This window comes from Psammomys obesus, unplaced genomic scaffold (assembly GCF_907164565.1).
Source record: "Psammomys obesus unplaced genomic scaffold, mPsaObe1.curated_primary_1811, whole genome shotgun sequence".
In the NCBI taxonomy this organism is placed as follows: domain Eukaryota; kingdom Metazoa; phylum Chordata; class Mammalia; order Rodentia; family Muridae; genus Psammomys; species Psammomys obesus.
In genome coordinates this window covers 19,111,182-19,133,525 of record NW_026596057.1, presented here as the reverse complement: position 1 = coordinate 19,133,525, position 22,344 = coordinate 19,111,182, and the positions used below count along the sequence as shown (strand labels likewise).

The 22,344-nt window shown below is 36.0% G+C and overlaps 1 protein-coding gene across 1 annotated transcript; it reads left to right on the top strand.

The window, feature by feature from the left end:
• Window positions 1-7,382: 7,382 nt before the first annotated feature.
• Window positions 7,383-22,040, top strand: Pdc (phosducin). The gene is made up of 4 exons (XM_055624583.1): window positions 7,383-7,403; window positions 15,888-15,972; window positions 19,499-19,650; window positions 21,516-22,040. Exons 2-4 carry the CDS (start codon window positions 15,912-15,914, stop codon window positions 22,038-22,040), a joined length of 738 nt encoding a protein of 245 aa, XP_055480558.1. The 5' UTR covers window positions 7,383-7,403; window positions 15,888-15,911.
• The last annotated feature ends 304 nt before the right edge of the window (window positions 22,041-22,344 follow it).

Here is a 22,344-nt window from a genome sequence, read left to right as displayed (position 1 = left end):
TCTCTCTAACTTTTATACATGTACTTTTTAAATTTTTTTATGTATTAATTACAGTTTATTCACTTTGTATTCCAGCTGTAGTCCCTTCCCTCATCCCCTCCCAATCCTTCCTGCCCTCCCTTCCTTATCTCCCATGCCCCTCCCCAAGTCCACTGATAGGGGCGTTCCTCCTCCCCTTCCTTCTGACCCTAGTCTATCAGCTCTCATCAGGACTGGCTGCATTGTCTTCCTCTGTGGCCTGGAAAGGCTGCTTCTCACTCAGGGGGAGGTAATCGAAGAGCCAGCCACTGAGCTTCTCTTAATCCAACATCTACCAAAAACTGTGCATGTCATCTTCCTAGTTGTTATTAGAATCGGTTTAATTAAAACTAGCATTTTCATTAGTCAAGAAATAACAAGAGAAAAGACCCAATAAGGCTGATATTCTAGGGAATAAACTGGTTTAATAAAAAAGTTAGATAACAGCCATCATAGGATTGTGAGTGACAGGTGAAAAAAATCTCTGGTTTAAAATGGCCAACTTCACAGTAATTTCCTGTAAAGAGAGCAAATTAAATAAAACTTCAAAGAATTCAAAATAATGATTAAAAGTGTGTTCAAAGAAATCAAAGAGAACACAAGTAAAATCTTGAAATGATTCCAAAAGAATATAAACAAACAGCTAAGTGAAATAAAGACAACACAAGATATGAAAGTGGCATTCAATAAAGACTTTGAAATACTGAAAATAAAATTAAACTGAAATACTGGAAATGAATATGTCAATATGCCAAATATAACCCTTACCAGCAGAATGGAACAAGGGGAGATCAGACTATTAAAACTTGATAACAAGATGGAGAAAGAAAACATTCTGATACAGACAGTGATAAGTTAATAAGATGGAACAAACAAAACATTCACAGTCTATGAGACACTGTGAAATGACAAAACCTGCAAATTGCTGCCACAGAAGGAAAAGAATTTCATGCCTAAAGGTTAAGGAAATACTTTCAAGAATATCATAGCAGAAAATTGCCCAAATCTAGGAATGAGGCCCATAAAAGTACAAAAGGCTTTAAGAACACCAAACAGACAAGGCCAGAAAGCAACCTCCCTTCATTTTATTATAATTAAACCATTAAATACATCAAACAAACAAACAAAAAAAAAGATATTGGAAATGGGAAGAGAGACGCACCAAACTGCATACAAAGGCAGATCTATCAGAATAATAATAGATTTGCCAACTGAAACTTAAAAGCCAGAAAGGCCTGGGAAGATGTATTTCAAATTCTGAAAGACAAAAACTATTAACATACAATACCTGGCAAAACTATTTGTCGTCATTGAAAAAGAAACAAATTTTCTATGATAAAAAATAAAATAACTCTTTTTTTTACTTCCTTTTTATTTTAATTTTTATTAATTACACTTTATTCACTTTGTATAAAATAACACTTAAGCCAGCCCTATAGATATTTGAAAGAACCCTTTGGACAGAGAACAAGTCCATCTTTGAGCCCCCAGGAAGAAATAAACCATGATAGAATAATATTTAAACAAGGGGGGGGGGAGCCACACATTACCAAACCAACAAAAGTATAGGGATTAATGTATACATTAGCTTTGCTCAGTTCCATAAAAGACTGGCAGACTGAATTTAAAAAAAACAGAATCTAACTATTTGTTGTCCCAAGGAAACTCACCTTATCAGAAAAGACAGACACCAGCTTGGAGTTAAGGGATAAAAAAAAAAAAAAAACAAGCAACAAGCAACAAGCAACAAGCAAATGGAAGAAGAAAACAAGAAGCAGATGGTGGTATTCAACTATATGACAGAAATAGGCTTTGAACCAAATTAAAAGAGGAAGAGATAAAGTAGGTCAATTCGTGCTGATTACAACCATAATTGATCAAGAGACCATCACATCAAGCACAGGTATACCCAATTCCATACAACAAAGACACAGATTACCAAAACAATAAAACAACTTTAATAACCTCTGATCGAATCATAGGTCATGTTGGCAAAAAATAAACAGAAACATTAAAGTTAGATGGCATCATAGATTAAATACACTTAACAATTACAGAACATTCTATTCAAACAATTCACAATACACAGTAACCTCACTGATACATGAAATAAATACTCTCTAAAATGAATTCTTCATTAGCACAAAAACAGCATTTCAACAAATAAAAGAAAATTGTAATGTTTCCTTGTATTCAATCTGGCCAAAATGGAATAAGGTTAGAAATAAATGGCAAGAAACACCATAGAGATTTCAGTCTCACAGCAATTAGGCAATACCTTATTGAATGGTGAAGGGTAGGTAAGGATCTCTAACAGTTTGTAGAAGTGAATAAAAATGAGGACATGGCATGCTAAAACCGAGGGATAAAATGAAAGCAGTCCTAAGAACGAAGTTCATAGTTTTAAATGCCTACATTAAATACATGAGAAAAGTCTGAATAAATAACTTAGTGACTGTTATTTTGTCAGATCAAAACTTTAAGGCTTTGTAAAAGAACAAGCTGGGCCCAAAAGTAGTGATTAAAAAAAAAAAAAAAAAAAAAAAAACTATAAGTGGAGCAGAAATTAATGAAACAGAGATGTGAGAATAATACAAAGAATCAATGAAATGATGACTTGGTTCTTAGAAAGAGAAACAATATTGAAAAGTCCATAGCCCAAAGTAACCAAAAGAAAGAGAGAAAATACTAATAAAGATGAAGGTGAGTCATTAAAATAGATATTAATATGTAGGCATAAGGTTATTGTGGAATTCAAATGCTGATTTCTGCACCTCACCCGCCCCCTACACACACATATCTGATTACAATAATTGTTCTGAGACTCTCCTGTCTTAGTGTTGTATAAACACTACTGCGTAATTGTTCCCTGATATGTCAATAAAGCGGTTAATAGCCAATTGCTGAGCAGGGGTGAGAACAGGGCTGGACTTCCTGCCAGCTAGGGGAGGAGGAGTTACAAGAGGAAGTAGGGGATTCAGCCTAGGGTAGATATCCAGGAAGGACAAGCAGAGAGAGAGAGAGAGCTCAGCAAAGAAAGCTACAAAGTGCAACTGTCTCTGGGATGTATGCTGGGAGGAAACCAAATTAGCTTACAGGGTTAAGAATAGAGTTAAAACTGCTCAGTTCTTGTACTGTGAAGCTTGTTAAAATTATATAATAGAGTCTTAATTATTTGTGTGATAGCCAGGTTAAGAGAGAAACTGAGAAACAAATACAGCTTTATAAAAATAACTTTTAACATTTTTGGCATACCAACTGGGCCCAAATTTACTTAGAAAGTAAAACTTCAGAGAAGTTTCTTAGTTCCGTTTCGTTTCCATTCATTAAAAGAACAACCACAGTTTCTAAGGCAGAAGCATCCTGATTAGACCCCCGACAGAGCAGCAAGGCCTCCAGAAGGTTGTGGCTGCAGCCACCTTAAAGCATTCTCTGAAGTGAATCCCTCTCTCTCACCTCCTACTTAAACCTTCTTTCTCTCTTTAGGCTCCACCCCAGGATGTTTTTTTTCAGCTGGCAAAAACCATGCCCCCTGCATGAGACAGTTTCCAGCTCACAAAGATCACACAACCTCTCAGGAGGCTGTTATCAGCTGTGTATTCCCATATCCCACACTTGGGATTACAACAAAAACATTTACATAACATAAAGAAAACTTCCACTATGTCAATACAATTGAGAAAATCATAAAGACATACATTAAAAACATATTCCTCTAAATTGAAATTTTCATTTTAGAAAAATGTTATTGTGTATTTTAAGTAATGTAATTTACATATTAGATAACACATTAAAAGAAGAGTTGATCTTGTTTTAATTTTGTCTTATTTTATGTGTATGGATATTTTTGCCTGAATGTATATCTATGCACGCTATTTATATACATGTATGGCTGAAGTCTACAAAGGGCAGAAGAGGTTACCCAACTATTGCTGGGTGTGGGGTCTGCCCTGAAGTATAATCAACCTACCAGGAATCACACCATTAAAAAAAATTGATTCTCTCTCTCCCAGCAGCCATCAAATACTTATTATGCCTCAGCTGGAGGTGGGAGCTTGTATCTACCTTAGGCCCTCCATGCTAGCATTTTGTCTGGCTTGCACTCAAACAGGTCTTGTGCATGCTGTTACAAGTGATGTGAGTTCATATATGTAACTGCCTTGTGTCCAGAAAAGTATCATTAATGTCATTTATTACATCTTGCTCTTATCATATGTCAGTCCCCTCTTTTGGGAAGATCCCTGAGCCTTGAAGAGAGGGGTATAATACAGATGTCCCATTTAGGGCTGAGTACTCTGCAGTCTCTTAATCCCTGCATGGGAACCATGTGATCTCTTTCACAGAATTTTTTAAAAGATACTAAAGTTCATATAAAAGCACAAAAGACCCCAGATAATCAAAGCAAACCTTAGCATGATAACAATACTGGAAGTATCAATATACCTGATTTCAAGTTATATAACAGAGCCATGGTAACAAAAGTAGCATGATAGTGGCACAAAAAGGATATGTAAAAGAATGAAATAGAATAGATAACCAAGGCATTAACCCACATCAACTCCAAGTATATCAAACTCCTAACGTAGGACATGAAACTCTAAAGCCCCTATAGGAAAAAGTGAAGAAAGCACTCAAAGATGTAAACGTAGGTAAGGGCTTTCTGATTATGCTTGAACTGCTTAAAACATAGAGTCAACAATTGACAAATGGGACAAATTAAAAGGTTCTGTCTATCAAAGGAATCAGTTGTTCAAGTGAAGACATGAGTCCATACAGTGGGAGAAAAATCTTTGCTAGCTTTATTTTGACAGGGGATTAATGCCTGGCATGGGTAAAGAACTCAAAATTCTAGCCGACAAGGAAACAAGCAACTGGATCAAAAACATGGGACAGGGAACAGCAGAGCTGTCAAAAGAACTGCTAATGAACCCCTGCAGTCTCCACTGACCACTGCTGAAAGAAGCTGCTCTGACAGCAGAGGACAGCGGCGCTACTTTGTGGGCATAGACAGGCATAGCAGGTCAATTCAGCAAGTCAGCACAGGTGGTAACCTTTTATTGGAGTTGATGCCCATTCCACAGAAGGGAAATCATGTGCAAAATAATGCCTTTTATTGCTTTCTTTCTTTCTTTCTTTCTTTCTTTCTTTCTTTCTTTCTTTCTTTCTTTCTTTCTGAGACAGGTTATCAATATGAATATGAACCCCAAACTCAACTTTAATTTGAAATCCCTATGTCACCTCTTCCTAAATGCTAGAATTGTGGCACCCTATTTGAGCTGTATTTTTTAATGTTTTCATTATTTACAAATATTTGCTCACTCCATTGTGATAGCCACTGAACTGAGCATGTCAAAAATTAAAGAAAGTGTGTCCAGTAAATAAGGCCTAGGGGAAGAACTGGAAAGACAATTCAGTAGTTAAGAGTAGTTGCTGCTCCTGCAGAAGACAGGAGTCTGGTTGCCACATGGCAACTCATGACCATCACTGCCTCCGGTTCCCGGGATCAGTTGCCCTTGTCTGGGCTCCGGAGGCACTAGACACGCACACAGTGCACACGCAACCAAGCACTCATACACATTAAAAAAATATATACACCTAAATAAGTCCTGTGGAAGCAAAAATAAAGTGAATTAAAAATTTATAGATACATATGTGTTGAGAAGAAAAAGAAACAGAGACAAGATATTATTAATCTTTTTATTAGTAGTATCTATGGTATTTGGCAGAAAATTAAAAATACACTCCCTGAATTTAAAGGTCATTAAGTATAACATTTTAATATATTTGAAGTGTTTAGTTTCTTTACATTTACTATTAGAAGCAGTCCTTTAAATTGAAACCTTATACTCTAGGGTTTGTTTTTGTTTTTTTTTTTTTTTAGCTCAAAATAGGACACATCTGGTTTTAATCCCAAGGATCTTGAACATGTACCCAGTTGGCTCCAGATGATAGAATGGGAAAAAGAATCAACTCTCCTGACTTTTATATATATATATACACACACAGGCAAAACATCCATGCATTTTTAAAAATTAAAATATAAAATGCCAGCATGGAGTAGGGAGATTTTGGAGGTAGGAAAGGGAATAAGGAAATAGTATAATTATAATCTCAAAAAAATTAAAGATACCTTGCAGTAAGGCTAAACACATCTTCATCTCATGGAGTCATATATATATATATATATAATTTTCCAGCAATTATGGACTTACGTAGTGATTGTATTTTTGTTGTCTTTTTCAACACTGGAGACCATGACATTGACAATACATTTCTTTGTGTTTCTATTGCCTAACAATTGCTTGCTTGACAGTTATATGCTCTGAATGTGCCTACTGGACAAATAATGTATGTATATTTACAATAGTATAAAAAATAACTGCAACCTCCTTCACATTCAGTGCACACTGTAAAGCAGTGGTTCTCCACCTTCCTAATGCTGTGAGCCTTTAACTCAGTTCCTCCTGTTATGGTGACCTCAAATCATAACATTATTTGATTGCTACTTCACATCTGTAATTTCCTACTATTGTGTCTCATAATGTAAATGGCTGATATGTAGGATATTCATTGAGAACCACTGCTACAAACTATAAACTAGTGACTCATAAACCAGACCTCTAATTTCTGAAGGCAGTATATTCTTCTGGCAAGTGTCCTCCTGTAAAAGGCAAGTAGTCAATAGATTGCCATTTCATAAATGTTCAATATTTTATATGGTAGGTGAAAGAATACTGTAATGGTCAAAGCAGTAAAACAAGTAAGAATTCAGAAAGATAGATAAGATGTAGGGAAGACACCGTCAAATGGCATTATTAGTGTTACTGAAGAGTAATCAAGATTTTTTTTTAATTTTGTTGCAAAAAAGTAGACTTAAAGGGATTTCAGTGTGAAAAATATTTCAAGGAACAAAAAGAAAAAAAATAGCTCATTACCAAATTCAAAAGGGAAAAAAATATACCATAGAAAACGATATTGAGAATACTTAGTACGGAGAACTTTAGTAATCAAATTTTATTTTTTGTGGGTTTTTTTGTGTTTTTTTTTTTTAAGAAAATGGCAAGAAATACCTGAAAATAGATACCAGAAGTCCAGAAAGGCATTTTCTCAAATGACAGAGAAAGAGGTGAACAAAGACTATAATAACAGGGCTTGCAGCTCTTTGTATCATAGTTAGTTTGTTTTGTCCTGCTATTAACAAATATGCTTTGTTAATTCTCTTATGACAATCCTATTACATGTTCAGAGCTATTTCTGCAATGGTCATCAATATCCAGGCATCTTAAATCTGAGCTTAATACTCGTCCGAGTTCAAAGGAGTTCAGTGGACAGCGATTCTCACGCACTGGACATAATCTAGGACACCAGGCACAGAGATCCAAACTGTGAGTCTACAAGTAATGTTTTTGATAACACATATTTTTAATTTGCCTTGGGAAAAAGTATTATGATTTCAGTGTTTACATGTTATTGGGTTCTTTTAAAATATTTCCAATTAACATCAAGTATACTATAAAGACAATTTCATACTGTATGTATTTCCCTCTTAAAGTCATTTATATTGTCATCTCTGCTAATCAAACTTCAGATTAAACACACAAGTGTGAGTCTGATATTTACTTAATAGACATCCTCAAGTAGATAATTAGTTCTGAAACTAAATTCTTCACTTTTCCTTTGAGTGCAAGAAGTGAAGGGAAGAAATGATGATTCCTTTCCCTCTGTGTTTGAGAACTTGGCTCTTAGCCCATAGAAAGCAGCAGTTCACTTAATACTCAATACTAAAGCTTTTTTTTCTCTCAATACTAAAGCTTTTTCTCTCAATACTAAAGCTTTCCAGACTTCTGAATAGAACAGTCAGTAGTGTGTTTTAAAGCTTTTTGATAATAGTACACATTTCAGGCTGTTGATTCTTTTTTTAAACTTTAAAGTAAAGATAAAATATCTACTCCAATTTTCTGAAACTTTGAAGAGATTGAAGTGATGTTTCTATAAATAAATATTGCAAACTTAATGAGATTTGCTAAATTCTGTAAAAATTCTTATTTTCTTTTCCTTCTATTTTACTCTCATGACATTATCATTACTAATTTTACTGTTTGTGTGATGAAAATGAATTTAGTATGCTTTTTTCCAAATGCTTTAAAATGAAGTTATTTTATTAACTATAAATAGCTTTTAACTATAGTGTTCATTTTAAATATACAAATGCATATATATACATATACCCCATTATATATGATTCTTAAAATCATATTAATGTATAATTTACTCCAAAGATCATCTAACTCATTATGGCAATTTTTTATTAAATGGATTTTATGATACATTATTATTGGAATAGCTGCTGAATCACTTATAACCTTAAAATAGAATTAAACAACATATACCAGAAGTAAATACGTTTACCAAAAAGAAATGGGTAACTAAGAAAGACAGTTGCCCTGAATTTCTTGGATGACAGTTCTGTTCTCTCCAGAATAAGAAAACGTCTAAAGACTGTAAAAGTAAAGCTCATGTTGTCATCTTTTCATTAAGCACAAGAATTCTACTTTAATTCTGAAAGCTCATAGTTCCTGAAGATTGTCTTGGTGATCATACAGGCTGACAAATATAAGATTTGCCATGTGTTTCTGGCATACACGTTGCTCAAAAGGCAGCCTACTCCTTCCAGCTGACCAGACACTATGACCAAAAGGCACTATGATATAAACACAGAATGGAAAAACAATCATTGGACAATTAGCAAACTCATAACTAAGGAAGTCAGTTCATTAGAGAATAAGTATGTCATATCCCACCCAAATCAACATTCCTATTTCCTCTTTGCAATTTCATGAATAACTTATTATGTGGTATTTCTCAATTCAAGATTAATCTCCTTATTTTGTATGTTCTCAAATGTCTTGCAGCAAATATTCCTTAAGAAATATAAATCAAAGTACTGTTACAAGGCAACCTATTTTACAGTAATAAAATAGGAGCACATGAAATAGTTGAGAGATAAAATGTGTGATATATGTATGTATGTATGTATACATATGTGATCTTTGATGTGAGAAATAATTACATATAAGCAAAACATACATGCATTGACTCTTACAGGAAATTTAGATTTGTTTGACTATATAAATTATTAAATTTAAATATTTAGGCTTTGTTTTTGATTATTCACTAATTTAAAAATGAGTTTTCATTCAAAACTTATACTACACACTTTACATAATTTCTTGCATTTAATCTTCATACAGTTTTTGAAGTAGATATAATTATTACCCGCAGTTTTGCAAATGAAAAACTAAAGGAAATAGAGTTTTAGCAATTTGTCTGAGGTCATACAGCTAAGAGTTGGCAGAGCTGGACTTAGATCCAAGCGTCCAAGTGCTACAGACTGTGTATAGTGTCATTCAAGGCATTTAAATGCATGGTCCACAGGAAGCCAATTCCTTCTTTTGAAGAAAAGGTGCATACAAATAAACCAGAGGGTACTTTAAAAAAAATTCAAAGAGATGAGGCACAAAATGTCCTCGGTAGTGATACTGACCTAGGGCTCTTTCCCAGTTATCCCTCCCTATCTCCTTCTCTAAGTCTGCGATCATAACAGTGGGGTAGAGTGGTAAAAAGAGGACAATGTGGCTTTGAGGCATAATCACCTCTATCTTTGTGATTTGAAAGACGAGTTCTCCAGAGACCTAGTAGTTCTCATATGACCTGGCATGGTGTTGTGAGGCCTGTCACACGTAAAATTAACAATTAGCATGTTTTATCAGGAAGAAATACAAAATACTTTCTATAGGAGCCCAGTGTGACACTGGAGAAGATATTTGTGGCAGGGGTTAAATATCTGAATGAACACATTAATATTGGTGAGAACATTAGCCTGGCTTAGTTGATCAGATTAGCTCAGTCACCTTGGAACAGCAAAGCAGACAATAGGGGAGATATGACCAAAGTTGGGAAAAGGCAGGTATAGGATGAGCACAAGGGTGACCTGATGCTGCATGACTCTCAGGGAATAATACAGGAAGGCATGAAATCCAGCTCTCTAACAACAAGAAAGGGAAACAAGAAGCTAGGGATTTTACCCATCCTAGTACTTTTGCTAGTTTCAGCCATCATACAAAGTAACAGTTTCTCAAGGACTGGAGAGATGAATCTGTGGATAAAACACTTGCTGCACCAGTATAAAAACATGAGTTCGGATCTCTAGCACACAGTTAATCAAAAAGCTAACGGCGGTGGGGTACATGTGTGATTTGAGCAGTGGGGGAGGGTGGGCAGAGATAGGCCAATCCCCAGAGCTCCTTGAGCAACTGAAACAATTAAGAAAGTCTGATGTCAACTTGCGCCTCCACACATGTAACCCATACAAGCAAGCACACTCCCTTTGATGTGCACACAAACACCTCAAACATGTACACAAACAGACAAATAGATGAACAGGCAGAGCTTGTTTGGCTCCAGTGCAGTCAGTTAATTCATTTTACGTCTGTATTATCTTAAAAAGTATAAGACAGACCAACAGTTCAGTCAATAGAGAGCTTGCCTACTCTGCAGGAAGTCCTGGGCTCAACTCACACACCAGGTGTGGTACACATGCTTGTAATTACAGCACCCAGGGATAAAGGCAGGAAGATCACAAGTTCAAGATAATCCTCAGCTACATAGCAAGTTCCAGGCCAACCTAGGATGCATGAGATCCTGTCTCAAAACAAACAACCAACCAAGCGGAATAATAGCAGCCCAATATTAAAAAGAAGTAGGGTCACAGATTTTTATACCTTGCTAAGATGAAAAACACAGTAACTCAGACAGTAAATCTTGATGAAGTCAACAATTGACAGCTTATTTTTTTCTGTCTTCTTAACTTTATTTTAACATTAATTTCCAGTCACACAGTAATATTCTCATTGTCATTGAAAGACTTATAATGATAGCATTGTTATTTTAAATCTTTTATTCAAAGTAGAAATGAAACCTTTAACCATTATTGATAATATAATTTCAAGCCAAATGCTGATTTTGTTGTTGTTGTTGCCTTTTTTGTTTTGTTTTGTTTTGTTTTCAAGATAGGGTTTCCCTAAGTAGCCCTGGTTGTCCTGGAACTCACTCTGAATAACAACATGGCTTCAAACTCAGAGAGCTGCCTGCCTCTGCCTCCCAAATGCTAGGTAGGATTAAAGGTATGTGTCATCACTGCCTGGCTCAAATGCTGATTTTTTTTTTCTTAAACAATAGTTAAAATACATTTTATCTTATAGAAAAGGCACATAAGTTGCTCATTTTATTTTTAAAACATTTTTGAGAATTTGTATATATGATTACTGCATTTACATCATTTTAACACCATACTCTCCCTTCTCCAGTTCCTACATTTTCCTATTCCTTCTCAGCTGCATGAACCCTTCTTCTTCAATTGTAACAGATAGATAGATACATATAGAGAGATATGATAAAGGAATAGATACATAGAATCTACTGAGTCAATTAGATAATGTATATCAGAGAGCTTGTCCTATAGAAGACTAATTTTCCCTATCTTAGCACTCATTAATTGCCTGTAGCTCTTTATCCAGGGGTGGGGCCTTGTAAGATTTCCCCCATCTACACTGGTAACTGACATTGTCACTGCACGGGTCTTATTTAGAAAATGTTTATTTTCTGTTTGCCAAGATCTACATTATTTTTGAATACCAGTGCAATGCTTATATGACACAAAAAGTAAATTAATTAAGATACATTATTGGGGATAACCAGCAAGACCTAGAGAAGGTGGTTGGAGGGGGAATTACTATGAATATAGATAAAACCTATCCATACTGAATAATTCCTATTTATGCTGTCTACTGTAGAGACCATGAACAAGGAAGACAAACATTTTCATGTTTCAATATTTTTCTTCCAATTTGTTTACTTCTTTTCTTGACAGTAAACAGTACCATATTTTGTTAATTGTTATTCTCTAACTCAGAGGGAGGCAATCCGGTTGGCTTATATGTTACCATTAATGAGAAATTTATTGAAACAGTTTTGGGGTTTTTTTAAGATAATAATTGCAATTTATATGATATATTTTGTCTATTGTGTTCCATTCCTTATTCTGCATACTTTGCATTTATTATTTATTTAATTCTTGCTTCTCACTTATTTATTTTTTATAATTAAATTTATTTATTTTTATTAATTACAGTTTATTCACTTTGTATCCCCCCCATAAGGCCCTCCCTCCTCCCTTCCCGGTCCTATCCTCCCTCCCCGTTCTTCACGCATGCCCCTCCCCAAGTCCACTGATAGGGGAGGTCCTCCTCTCCTTCCTTCTGATCTTAGTCTATCAGATCACATCAGGAGTGGCTGCATTGTCATCTTCTGTGGCCTGGTAAGGCTGTTCTCCCCTCAGGGGGAGGTGATCAAAAACAGGCCAATCAGATTATGTCAGAGGCAGTCCCTCTTCCCATTACTATGGAACCCACTTGGACACTAAGCTGCCGTGGACTACATCTGTGCAGGGGTTCTAGGTTATCTCCAAAACTTCACATCCTTGTAGCCCCTTCCCTCCTCCCATCCCAGTCCTACCCTCTCTCCCTTCCCCTTCTCCTCGGGGACATCCCTTTCCCATCTACCTCAATTCATCAAGTTACATCCAGACCGAAAATGTCCTCTTTCCCTGTGACCTGTCAATGCAGTCCTCCCAGAGGAAAGCTATCTAAAACTACCAAGTGAGTCTGTGTCTGATGCAGTCCCCACTTTCCTTACTAGAGTACCCATTTGAAGCCTAAGCTTCCCATCTGCTACATCTTAGTGGGACCTAGGTCCAGCTCAAGCATGGTCCTTGGTTGATGCTTCAGTCTCAGCAAACCCCTCTGGGTCCAGGTTAGTTGGCTCTGCTGTTTTTCTGGTGGAGCTCCTGTCACTTAAGGGTCCCTTTCTCTTTCCTCCCACTCTTCCTCCCTATACATCTACACATCAACCAATGTTTGGCTGTGAGTCTCAGCATCTGTTTTAAGGCAATGCTGTGTAGAGCCTCTCAGAGAACAATTCTGACAGGCTCCTGCCTGCAAGATTAGCGGAGTATCTTTCCTAGTGTCAGAGGCTGGCTCTCTCTGATAGGGTGGGGTCTTTGGTTGGGTCAGGCATCAGCTGGGCAAATAGCTCTGTTTTAAACAAAGTTCAGAGCACAGAGAAATGTCCAACACATTCTATTGTAGGTATACACTAATCCAATCAATAGACAACATATGACCTAATTAAATGGATTATCTTTTTAAAAAAATTGATGAAATTGACTTATGTCCTTGCATAAAAATGAATAAAACCTTTTTTCTCTACTAAATTGACAACTAAGTTATTAAGAAAATAAACCAAGGGAGCTATGGGTTCTGTCTCTTCAATATTTGAAATACAATTATTTTAAATGTTCTTTACTTTATACATATTATTTAGAATTGTAGCTAGCCTAATTAATAATCTATTCTTGCAGAAAAAAAAGGCTAATTAAGTTACCATTTTCTAGAAATTAAGTGGCTATTGAAATAATCAACTATGTTTCAAGTTCTTTGTTCTTTGCTTTTACATTGAAGCAAAAATAGTTCATGTTCCTTTAGAAATGAAATGGTTAGTCAGGCCTGGTGGCAAACACCTGTAATCCCAGCACTCAAAGAGACAGAAACAGGCAGATCTCTGTGAGTTCAAGGCCAGCCTAGTCTACAAAGCGAGTCCAGCACAGTCAAGGCTACACAGAAAAACCCTGTCTCAAAAAAAAAGAAAAAAAAAACAGTTTTCAACAATTAAACTTATTAAATTTATTTCGTTAAGCCAATAATATGTTCATTTTTCTTTTTTGTTACTCATTTTATTTAATAAATATATCTAAATTCATTATTCTTTTTAAAAATAGCTAAATAAATATATTTCTATTAGATAGAAATGTAATGTTTCTAAGGTACAGAAATTTCACAGCCACAAAAAGTCTTCAAACAACACCAAACTTCCCTGCACATTATATTTATCATTTTTTCCTTTTTGGGGGTGGGGGGAGGAAGATAGGCATTGAGACAGGGTTTCTCTGTGTAGCATCAGCTATCCTGGACTTGCTTTGTAGACCAGGCTGGCCTTGAACCCACAGAGATCCACTCTGCCTCCCTGGGTGGTGGCATCACAAGCATGTGCCACTGTGCCTGGCACAAATTCACTATTCTTAATTATAACTACATAAATATTCTAGAATGGGTTGTTTTTTCCTTAATAGCTTATTTAAAAGCCTTTTCTTGTTCAACTGGAAAACCAAGGAGGCTAAGTTTGATCTCAGATAATTCTGTTAGAGCTGTAATAAACGAAACAGAATTTTAGGATCAGCCAAAACAGGACACAAGTCAGGGCACAAAAGAAGCTTAGACAAGCACCAAACAAACCAACTCTAAAACCAAAGCATAAGTCAACAAAAGCTAAGAAGGAATTAAAATACAGAGGAGATAATATCAGTGTTTAAAACAGGCTTTGAAAGGGACAAAGAGAAAAAGTAAAGACACTTGGTATATCCAATGATATGAAAGTTTCAGAGAAATCCCAACTGTATGGATCCCTTAGAGACATATTAGTGTACATAATAACCAAAATTTCCAGATAATTGAAAGATTTATAAGTAAGTAATTGAATTTTACCATGAACTAAGCAGAAAGAAGTAAATGGCCATGAGGTCCCTATAGTGTTTTGCCTTCTCAAAATTACAAGAGTATAGGGGGAGGGAAAATATATATATTTATATACATTCACTGCTTTCCTTTGGTAGGCATTCATTCATCAAAACTTGCTCTTTAGCATTGAAAGCTGTTTCAATGTTAAGTACTGACTACCAATATTCCTTAGGCCGTCTTTTTTTCAATATTAAATCATACAATGTATTTCTAAACCATAGAGGAAAAAAACCCAAGTTAGCTACTTTAATAAATGTGTGGTGGATAACAGTAGGTTCCAAAGTCAAATAGTCCAAGTTAAAATCCTTTACTAACCTTGCATGACTAGTAATCAAAATTTTCCATCTTTCAGCTTCCACAATTGTAAAGCGGAATTAATAATTAACGTTTGGCTATGAGAGCATAAAATGAATTTGTCACATAAGGTACTTGGAAAATGCAGGTCCTGTACCAAATAGTAACTGAGGTGCTTTGAATAAGAATGGCCTCGAGTGCTCATATATTTGAATGCTTAGTCACCAGGGAGTAAATGGCACTATTTGACAAAGAGTAGAACAATTAGGAGATGTGGCCTTGTTGAAGTAGATGTGGCTTTGTTGGAAGAAGTGTGTGACTAGGAGTGGGCCCATGCCAGGCCCAGGCCTTTACTCTCTCTGCCTATGATGGACCAGGATAGAGCTCTCTCTCAGCTACTGCTCTAGCACCTGCCCACATGCCACCAGTTAACTGCTTTGGTTTTATAAGTGTTGCCTTGCTCATGGTGTCTCTTCATTGTAATAGAATACCGACTAAAGACAGTAAACATGCAATTAATTAGAATTTTTCATTATATGAGATATTGGTATATAGCTTTATAAAATCTTTTAACAAATAGTAACAAAATAAGGAATTGGTTAATCAATAGTCTTCACCAAATAGCTAAAGCCCAAGTGAAAACATAAATCATCAAAAGACAAACCAAAACTGTACAAACGTCTTTACTAGCACATGCTAAACGAATGTCTTCTTACAATGCAGACGAAATAATTCAGAACGCTCCTTCCCACAGTGATAATGCCTAGTCCACAAGGGTGACATCGGGGAGTTATAAACACGTGCACGTGTGTTTGAGGGTGTGTAAGTGCTTGCATGTGTATTGCGGAACTCATCTGCCTCGCTGCTTCTTTGTTCTTCAGACAGATCACACCAAATCCAACCCCAAAAATGGAAGAAGCCACAAGCCAAAGCCTAGATGAAGACTTTGAAGGACAGGCCACGCACACAGGTAAATAAAGTGCAGAGAACACATAATTCTTAAAGTAAGATTAAATCTAGAAACGTCTGCTGTTCTTATAAAGAGTATCATTGAATTTAAATAATTTCTTCATCTAATCAGGAAGAATAATTTCAAAACATTTGACTAAATAAATTGGCTTTAAATGAAAGGACCCAAGATTAGTTAGTTATTTGCTATTTCATTAACAAAAAATTAGAAAAAAACACAAATTATTGATAATTTCCTACTACTTAGTTATCATAAGATTCCTTTGCCTAAGGTTTATTTATTTATCTTTTGATGTATGATCGCTGTATCTGCATGTATAAAAGAGGGCATCAGATCCCAGTATGGATGGTTGTGAGCCACCATGTGGTTGCTGGGAATTGAACTCAGGACCATCTAGAAGAGTAGACTGTACTCTTAACTGCTGAGCCATCTCTCCAGCCCAAGACTCCTCTTGAGGCCCTTTCTATTCTCTCAGTCCTCCTGTTGGTACTCTCTACAGACTCGCCATGGTTTTTTTTTTTTTTTTTTTTTTTTGTGTGTGTGTGTGTGTGTGCATGCGTGCTCATGTGTGGGAGCAGATATATGTGATCAAAAGTAATACTTAAGTTTAGCTTTTTTAAAAAAACTTTATCAGTCTTACTCAATTTAAATAAGCAGGTCTAGAAATAAAATTAAAATCTTATTCCTCTTTTGCTTTTCAACCTTTGCTTTTCTAAAAGCCTGTTTTTCCACATTTACATGGTAATATTGGCAGACTTATGTTTTTGTTTTGTTTATTATTATTATTGATAATTTATTCACTTTGTATCCTAGTTGTAGCCCCCTCTTTCATCTCCTCCCAGTTCCCTCCCTCTTCCCCCTCTATCTCTCTGCCCTAGTCCACTGATAAGGGAGGTCCTCCTCCCCTACTGTCTGACCCTAGCCTATCAGGTCCTACCAGGATTGTCTGGATCCTCTTCCTCTGTGGACTGGCAAGATCACCTTGTCAGGGGGAAGTAAGAGGAGCAAGGGCATGAACTCAGTTGCCTGCTTTTTAAATTTTAGCTTTTTGAATGTTAAAAAAATAAATGAATAAGAAAGCATGCTTGAATCAGGTGTATTTCAATCTACCTCCAGAAAACTCAAAACATCATTCCATCAAAGATCTTTTCTTAACTTGTTGACTTGTATGTGGTTGTTTATATTCCACTACTAAGAGCTTAAATGTTAAATGCTATTACTTATGTTTTAAGTTCAGAATCCTTTTGGTTCTACGAATCTTCTGTGACTATTACTTCCCATATTGTAAGCATGGATTGGAACCTTTATATTTAGTCATAGGTTTGAATGAATTCACACTGGTACCAGAATAAAATGTAGAAATTCATTTAATAACAGCTATGGTAAGAGAATATTTCTAAGTACAAAATAAACAAAGAGAATGTAAGAGGAAAGACAGATAAGTTTGCTGGAAGCAGAAAATTATGGAAGTAAGGAAGGAGGAAGGAAGGAAGGAAGGAAGGAAGGAAGGAAGGAAGGAAGGAAGGAAGGAAGGAAGGAAGGAGAGGAAAAAGAAGGTACATAGAAAGGTAAAGGGGAAGAACAAACAGAAATACCCATTGTCTAGTAAAAGTTATCAGAAGAAAATATTAAGAGAAAAACTTAACGTGGGAGAAACATTTGCAATCCAATAGACAATAAATTAATGTTTTTATATGCATTAAGAGTTTCTACAAATAATAAATAAAACAACAACCAAATAGAATAGTGGATGTATTAGTTACTTGGTGTGTTTCTGTGTTGCTGTGACAAACTACCCAGACAAAAACAACTTAAGGAACGAAGGAAGATTCCCATTTGCTCTCAGTTCTGGGGTACAGTCCATCCTGGTGGGGAAGGTGTGGCATTGGGCTCCTGAGGCAGCTGACCCATTATCTATACACAGTCAGGAAGCAGAAGCAGGTGAACGCCGGTGCTGAGTTAGCTTTCTCCAGGGCCTCAGGCCACGGCACGGTGATGCCCACAGTTAAGGCTGGTCTTCGCTTGCATTAACCCACATAAATAAATCCCCACAGACATGCTTAGAGGCTTATCTTGTAAGTGATTATAGAGCATATCGAGTTGATGATCGATTTTAACCGTCACTGTAGGCAAAAGATTCACAGAGAAAAATAACCTAAAAAAGACACAAACATAACTTTGGTGAGATGCAGTGGTTTTTTGTTTGTTTGTTTGTTTGTTTGTTTGTTTGTTTTTTCACAGAAGTAGAAAAAGTTCAACACAATTTTCTGAATGCAGCACTGGGCAGAGTACAAACCAGTACAAACTGGTTTAACCTCGTCAAAGACAGTGAGCGCTGCCACAACCAGGAAGGGAGGGGCGCGTCCTTTAACCAAGTAATTTCACTTACACTTGACAAATATTTACAAAATAATTCTAAGATGTGCCATTAAACATCATCTGTAATGGAAAAAAAAATGAGAAAACAGTACCACCTATCAGTAATAACTAACTAAATGTATACACATTCATAATAGTATACTGTGCTCTATATTTAAAAGAAGAGGTGGTGAGATGAGGATCAGTGGCTAAGAGCACTTGCTGCTCTTCCAGAGGACTATAGAAAAATGAATATAACTAATGAAAGCAGCTATAATGACTTTATCTTAAATTATTTAATCTGTGTTATAAATTAGTATACAATATGATATGCAATGTGAGGGGAAAAGAATTCACCCGAATACAGACTATGGTATTGATGGGAGGCAAGACCATGCTTTAATGTGGATAGATCTATTAATATTGCATGCTTTCAAGAATTTTAGACCTCTGTCAAAGCATTATTTCTCAAGAACCACATACTGTAATTCCAAATCGGTGATTTCACTGAATTTTCTGTGTCTCAGAGGCTCGTGCATGTAAGGAAAGCACTCCATGGTTAAGTGATATCCCTGGCCCTCTACTTGAATTTTCTTAACCTTGAAGACCTGAAGAAATGCCTTTCTGCATTTCTGAGTCATTCCTAAGCCCTTAGAAGAAACTGGCTAATAGTTGTCACTTTGGTTTCATTAACTGACGTGTCAGATACTGTTTTTCACTTGTGTTTATGTGCCATTGTTATTGTTGCTTTTCCAGTAACTCCAACTTCCTTTAACAGGGTAGTGCCAATGCTCATTTGCTACAAAAGCTTCTTTCTAATGTAGTGAATGCTACATTAGATTTTTCTAAAACTCTGGTTGCTTCTATACATTCCAATTTCTAAATATTTTTACCTCTAAACTTTTGTAAACAGTTCAAAGCACATAATTTATATTTTCCTTATTACAGCTGTTTCAGTAATATTCTGTACCATTTAATCTTTGCCATTTGATCTTGAAAATTATTTTTATCACCAAGTCAGGAAAAAAATATTTTTAGCCTAATCAGCATGTTTATTTCTGGTGCAAGAAATGACAAGTTCTATCACGGCAACACTTACAGAAATTTCAATTGTGCAAACACTCTTTTTGAGAATAAAGAGAAACATATTTAGAAAATTTTATTTCAGGACCCAAAGGTGTAATAAATGATTGGAGAAAGTTTAAATTAGAAAGTGAAGATGGTGATTCCATTCCACCCAGCAAGAAGGAGATCCTCAGACAAATGTCCTCCCCTCAGAGCCGAGATGACAAAGACTCCAAAGAAAGAGTCATCAGGAAGGTAAGAGGAGTGAAGATCAGCAATAGGTTACACACTTCGTAGACTAAGTCATTCAAGAGAATCACTTTAGAGTACTATGAAATGCTTTCATTGCAATATAAAGTGAATATTGTGATAAAGGTTTTCTGTACTAAAAATATGTGGAATCAAAAGAATGGATTATGAATATATGAATTGTTGTCGAGAAAGTTTTGTGATATAAGAAAACAAAATATGGAATTTTAAATTATATGAAGTATTTCATTTTCTAAGGCAACAAAAGACACCATTGTGTGCTTCCCCTCTTGCATGATTGTAAGCACGTGAATCTGAGAGGTGGAGAGGAGTTCACTAGGCTGAGACTATTCATAGTTTAGAAGGATGAGCTTGCCTGGGAATAGAGGGGAGGAGATAAGCAGAAGACGTTCAACATGTAAAAAGACAGCATTGAAGAGTCTTAGTTATGCATGTGTATGTCTGTGTCATACAGAGAAAGAGAGAGTCAAAGATGACCTCTAAAATGTCAATGGAGATTATTTGGTTCGTTTTATAAAAAATTGTGGATCTTCAGATTGATAATTCTGCCATTTTCTGAAAGTCAGAGTTGGTTTATGAAAAGTTGTTAAACAATATCCTTAATGTGAAATGTCAACCTTCACTCTAAGATACCCCTTTTCAAAGCATTGAATGAAGATTCTGTTGGATTTTATAGTGGCTTTTTGATTTTGGAAGTCTATACAAGAAGGGAGTTTGGAAGTTCTTGTATACTGTTAATGCCCTGCCCATGCCCTGCCTGAAATACCATGATTATTTATGGAAAGTATCTTTAAAAAAAGCTGGATACACTAGGCTTAGAAAAAAAGAATTATACAAAACATTAATAATTTTAGGACTAAACTAAATTGAATTGAGATAATAATATTAACATAGAAAAACTATTAGAATAGAAAAGAAATCTGGGTATGATGGCACACGTCTGTAATAGCAGCACCTGGAAGGCTGAGGTAGAAAAACCTTCAGTTGCAGGCTAGTCTGGGCTACAGAGGAAGACCGTATCAAAAGAAAGAAAGGGGAGAGACGAAGAAAGGTAGTAGGAGGGAGAGTAGATTGGCAGAAAAAAAAAAAAAAAGAATTGGGAATATTAGGAAAACACACAAGAGGCAGAAGCACATAACAGAAAACAGAAGGCAGCTGCAGTTCAAGGGTTACATGATGAAGAGGATGTTAGAGGTCACTTTAGACTCCCCACTTGCCAGCTTCCAAGTTTCTGGGCCACTCCACACCTTTCAGAGAGCTGTATGACACTAGGCTGCATCACTCCTTTATGACTATTTTTTTCCCTTAGTTGGGGGACGGGTGATTAATTGTCTATCAAATATATTAATAATGGAGTTAATATTATGAAAGAGTATTAAGGTAATTTGATGTTCTAGCTACAATAAAATGTAGTTATTTTGGGAGGTACATTGTTCTCTCAGTTTTGACTAAGCCAGTGGTTAAGGAAAAACCTACGGGGCTTGTTAAAACACAGACAATTCAGCCTCACCCTTATAGGTTCTGAGTCAGCAGATCTAAAGAGTGCCCATAATCAGAAAAAATAATTGCTGACAGTGAACATTAATTAGAAAACTAATGTTAGTTTACCAAATATATAATACAATCCCCAAGAATAAAAACAGAATTTTAAAAAAGTGTAGAATAAGGGTCCTGAAGGTGACCTTTGAGCCGATGCTTAAATGAAAAGGCTATGTCAGAAGCAGGAAGATTCAGTCTGAACAAACAGGGCAACAAGTAAAAGCCCTTAGACTTGAGAAAGAGTTTGATGCACCTAAGGATCAAACACTTCTGATTGAGTTATCTCTGTAATTTCTTTCACACATTTTCAGATGAGCATTCAAGAATATGAACTGATTCAAGACAAAGAAGATGAAGATTGCCTTCGCAAATACCGTAGGCAGTGCATGCAGGACATGCACCAGAAGCTGAGTTTTGGGCCTAGATACGGGTTTGTGTACGAGCTGGAAACAGGGGAGCAATTCCTGGAAGCCATTGAAAAGGAGCAGAAGATCACCACAATCGTGGTCAATATTTATGAAGATGGTGTCAAGGGCTGTGATGCGCTCAACAGCAGCTTAGCATGCCTTGCATCAGAGTACCCAATGGTCAAGTTCTGTAAGATAAAAGCTTCTAATACTGGAGCCGGGGACCGCTTTTCCTCAGATGTACTCCCTACCCTGCTTGTATACAAAGGTGGGGAACTCATAAGCAATTTCATTAGTGTTGCGGAACAGTTTGCTGAAGAATTTTTTGCTGGGGATGTGGAGTCTTTCCTAAATGAATATGGATTGCTACCAGAAAGGGAGATACATGACCTAGAGCAAACCAACATGGAAGATGACAACATTGAGTAATCACTCACTATGTCAGTATCTCACGTGTATCTTTTCCACAGTGAACACCGATTTTTGGTAGTATCTATATTCCTTTAGCAAACACTAAATATGGCCATGGTTATTCAAATGGGAGGGAGACACGAAAATTATGTAAACAGCATTTCTTAGTATTAGTTGTTCAAATTGAGATATTGTACTGCAAAAATATTGTGGTGTTTAGCAAATAGTAAACAGAAGAGGTGGAAAATGACAATGTTATGTCATTTTTAAAAGTCCTTGCAAATTATGGGTTAGCTTTTGTATTCCTCACTTTTCCCTTGGC